Raw genomic sequence first — 4,299 nt, forward strand, 5'->3', positions numbered from 1 at the left:
GGGAGCCCTGCCGGTGCCACAGCACAGACAACCCTGGCAGCTGCGTCCTTTCCCCAGAGCAGGCTGCACTGCCTCTTTCTGATGCTTTATTCGATGCAAATTGCGGGAACCCAAGTCGTTTGGCAGGGAAATCTGTTCCACGTGGTGTCAGAGCTGCACCCCAGCAAGATGGTAACCCCCTTTCTGCATCCTCTGTAAATATTCCCTGTATGCCTGCATCGATGCCACTTCATTGTCACCAGTGGTGGGTTCAGCCGTCACAGCCTCATTTCCCTGTGTGCACAACCACGGGTGTTCCTCCCCATGCCTCAAATCAGAGGTTGGGTGGTGTGGAAAACCCAATATGTGTTTTCCCAGTGTGTGGGATTGGGATTTTCTAAAAGGCTGAGGCAGATGAGCTGCTGTTTAGTTCATGTTTTTACAGTTTAAAAGTTCATGTTTTTACAGGTTAAAAAGTTACAAGACTCTTAGTTACAAGCCATCTTCCAGTACTAGTGAGAGCTCGGGGACTGGCAGGAGCTTGGAAGGAATTTAAAAGGATTTTTGAATTGGTTTTGGTAATGCAGGTGGTTTTTTCACATAAGTAAGAAAAGTGAGTTTAGTTTGTGTTTGTAAGTATAGGTTAAAAAGTTACAAGACTCTTAGTTATAATCTGTCTTCCAGTACTGGTGAGAGTTTGGGACTGGGAGGAGTTTGGAAGGAATTGAAGATGATTTTTGAATTGTTTTTGATAATGCAGTTGGTTTTTTTTGTTTTTTTTTTTTTGCATAGGTGAGTTTAGTTCATATTTTTACAGTACAGCTTAAAAAGTTACAAGTTCTACTTAGTTATAAGCTGCTGATTTTCTAAAATGCCGAGGTAGCTGAGCTGCTCTTTGACTCCGGCTGTCCCTTCCAGGAGCGGGAGGATCACTGTGGCAGGGGGAAGGAGGAGAGGAAGCAGAGGCACCCAGCAGAGCAGGAGCAGCGGCGGGACCGGGACAGGAGCGGGGACAGGGACAGGCACAAGGAGCACGCAGACAGGAAGAAGAACCCCGGTGACCGGCTGGGAGCTCGCAGCCACGATCGGGACGCGCAGAACCTGCGGGAGCAGCAGGCGGAGAGGGAGCTGCACAACGAGAGGAGGCGAGAGCACCGGCAGGGCGAGCCCAACGCAGAGCCCTGGCAGGCGGAGAGCAAACAGAAAGAAAAACCCGCCGCCAATAAGGAGAAACCGAGCTTCGAGCTGTCGGGGGCGCTGCTGGAGGACAGCAACACCTTCCGGGGCGTGGTGATCAAGTACAGCGAGCCGCCCGAGGCGCGCATCCCCAAGACGCGCTGGCGCCTGTATCCCTTCAAGAACGACGAGTTCCTGCCCGTGATGTACATCCACAGGCAGAGCGCTTACCTGCTGGGCCGGCACCGCCGCATCGCCGACATCCCCATCGACCACCCCTCCTGCTCCAAGCAGCACGCCGTCTTCCAGTACCGGTGAGACTCGGCGGTGGGAGGAGCTTGGGAGGAGTTTAAGGGTTTTTAATTGGTTTTGATAGTGCAGTTGTTTTTTGGTTTTTTTAGTTTTTTTTTTTTACATAGGTAAGAGAGTTTAGTTCATGTTTTTTACAGTATAGTTAAAAAGTTACAAGTTCTACTTAGTTATAAGCCATCTTCCAGTACCGGTGAGAGCTTGGGAGTGGGAGGGGTTTTGAGGGAATTGAAGATGAGATTTTTGAATTGGTTTTGGTAATTCACTTGGTTATTTTTCCTACATAAGTGAGAAAAGTGAGTTTAGTTCATGTTTTTACAGTATAGGTTAAAAAGTTACAAGGCTCTTAGTTATAAGCTGCCCTCAAGTACTGGTGAGAGCTCAGGAGTGGGAGGGGTTTAGAAGGAATTTAAGATGATTTTTGAATTGATTTTGATAATGCAGGGGTTTTTTTTCCTACATAAGTGAGAAAAGTGAGTTTAGTTCATGTTTTTACAGTATAGGTTAAAAAGTTACAAGGCTCTTAGTTATAAGCTGCCCTCAAGTACTGGTGAGAGCTTAGGGACTGGCAGGGGTTTTGAAGGAATTTAAGATGAGATTTTTGAATTGGTTTTGGTAATTCAGTTGGTTATTTTTCCTACATATGGAAGAAAAGTGAGTTTAGTTCATGTTTGTAAGTATAGGTTAAAAAGTTACAAGTTATACTTAGTTATAAGTTGTCTTCCAGTACCAGTGAGACTCAGGAGTGGGAGGAGTTTGGAAGGAATTTCAGGTTTTTTTAATTGGTTTTGATAATGCAGGTTTTGGGTTTTTTTCTACATAAGTAAGAAAAGTGCGTTTAATTCACATTTTTACAGTGTAGGTTAAAAGTTGCAAGACTCTCAGTTATAAACCATCTTCCAGTACCTGGAACCCCACCTCCCCGCAGAGCACAATTTCTACCTCTGCCGCTTTAGAGGCACGTTTGGGGTGTCTCTGGTGGCTCAGCAGTGTTCTTTGTTGCAGGCTGGTGGAGTACACCCGAGCAGACGGCACCGTGGGCCGCAGGGTGAGGCCCTACATCATCGACCTGGGCTCGGGGAACGGCACCTTCCTCAACAACCAGCGCATCGAGCCCCAGCGCTACTACGAACTGAAGGAGAAGGACGTGCTCAAGTTCGGCTTCAGCAGCAGGGAGTACGTGCTGCTCCACGAGTCCTCAGACAAATCTGAGGCCAACGCCAAGGACGATGATGAGGATGAGGAGAAGGAGGAAGAGTCTGACAGTTAACGGATGAGGGAGAAGCTGGGGAGAGGCAGAGGAGAGAAACTCCTCACGGTCGAATGGGACTGGGATGTGAACACGGAGCATTGCAGCACTGATGCCTCTTGTTGCCTTAAAGTCCTTTCTCTGTTGCTGGTCTGTTCCCATTGTTTGTTTTGGGGGGCTTTGCTCGTTATTCGTGTTTGATAGTTTTGCATATCAGGAAATACAGCTTTATTTTATTTTTCTCCCAACAAGCCGAAGAGCACCTGGACGTGAAAACTCTTGGTGCTGGAAACCCTCCACAGATGTTGCCAGACTCCTCCAGCAAACCATGTCAAACACAGACAGCATCTGGAAAATTATTTTTATGATTTGTTTTGTTATAGCCCTTTGAAAATGCTACAGACTGGAAGGTTAGTTAGAGAGTACCTGATGCACGTCCTGTTCCGTAGTTTGCCAAATTCCTCTGCCTGTTGGGAGTTCTGACAGCAGAATTTACCTGGATCGCTGCTAAAATGGCAGAAATGTGGCAAAGATCCTCATGTATTTGTATGTTTTTGGTATTTAATTTGTCTCATGGTGACTGAGGGATGGGCATTTCACTGGAATTCCGCCTGGAAATCACAAGGGAATGTGAAACAGAAGTTAAACAGTTCCTGGAATTTCAGGTGATGAGACTGTGATCTTAGTTCCCTGTTCCCACACATGATGCTGAAACTGTCCTGGATGTGGAGTGTCTGGGTTGTAAGCTAGAGCCCTTATTTCTGACCCCACCCCAGGGTTTGTTTGTGTCAGACAGAAACACCTTTGATAGGGTGACATGTTTTAACCAGTTTGCACTATTTAAGTTCTCTTTTTATAAAAACTTACCCAAGTCCTTTGTTTAACAGTGAAGAAGTCAGTGTTTAGGGAGAGAAGCACCAGTCCCACTCACTGGGAGTTGCAGAGTTTTTGGTGTCTCTCCACCATTGCTTTATGTTCAATGTGTGTGTCCCACACGTCACTGACTCACCTGGGTGTTTGTGGTCTCACCTGTTCGTCCCTGCTGTGTACAGACTGTACACAAAGGTGCTTGTTGTACACATGGATAGTGTAAATATGGGGCATTGCTGTGGGGTTTCAGATGGGTAGGATGGGGTTTGAGCAGGAGGAGCTCCTTTATATCTACTCCAAGGGTTTTTAAATAAACAATTTGTAAATTTAGCCTTGATTGCTTTCAGTTGTGATATTTTTCTAGTGTCCTTTGTTTTTTGTTTCAGCACTTGTTTCTGCAGTAAAGAAACCAAATAACTTCAAAACTGCACAGTTTGTATCCTGGAGAAGCTGTGAGCACAGGAGGTTTGTATCACTCCCCTTTCTCACCTCAGGGTGGCTCATTCTGTGTGCCCTGACAGGGTTCTCACAGGAATGGGAAGTGACAGAATTGCTGTACTGCAAAAGGGCAAAGTGGCCCCCAGTGTCACTGCAGAGGATCAGAGTGAAACAGTTTAATAGGATCACAGAAGAGTTTGGGTTGGAGGTGTCAGGAAAATTACTCCACAAACACTTGAGGTTTGTGTCCAAAAAGGAGACAGAGGAGTCCTGGAACT

The 4,299-nt window shown here is 46.3% G+C and overlaps 1 protein-coding gene across 1 annotated transcript in view; it reads right to left on the minus strand.

Annotated features, from left to right (window-relative positions):
* Window positions 1-219, minus strand: part of DNALI1 (dynein axonemal light intermediate chain 1) — a 6,361-nt gene extending 6,142 nt beyond the window's left edge. Inside the window, exon 1 of the mRNA XM_031064440.1 lies at window positions 160-219. Coding sequence (XP_030920300.1) covers window positions 160-219 — 60 coding nt within the window. The remainder of the gene's footprint in view (window positions 1-159) is intronic.
* Window positions 220-4,299: the final 4,080 nt, after the last annotated feature.

This window comes from Geospiza fortis, unplaced genomic scaffold (assembly GCF_000277835.1).
Source record: "Geospiza fortis unplaced genomic scaffold, GeoFor_1.0 scaffold38, whole genome shotgun sequence".
Lineage (NCBI taxonomy): Eukaryota > Metazoa > Chordata > Aves > Passeriformes > Thraupidae > Geospiza > Geospiza fortis.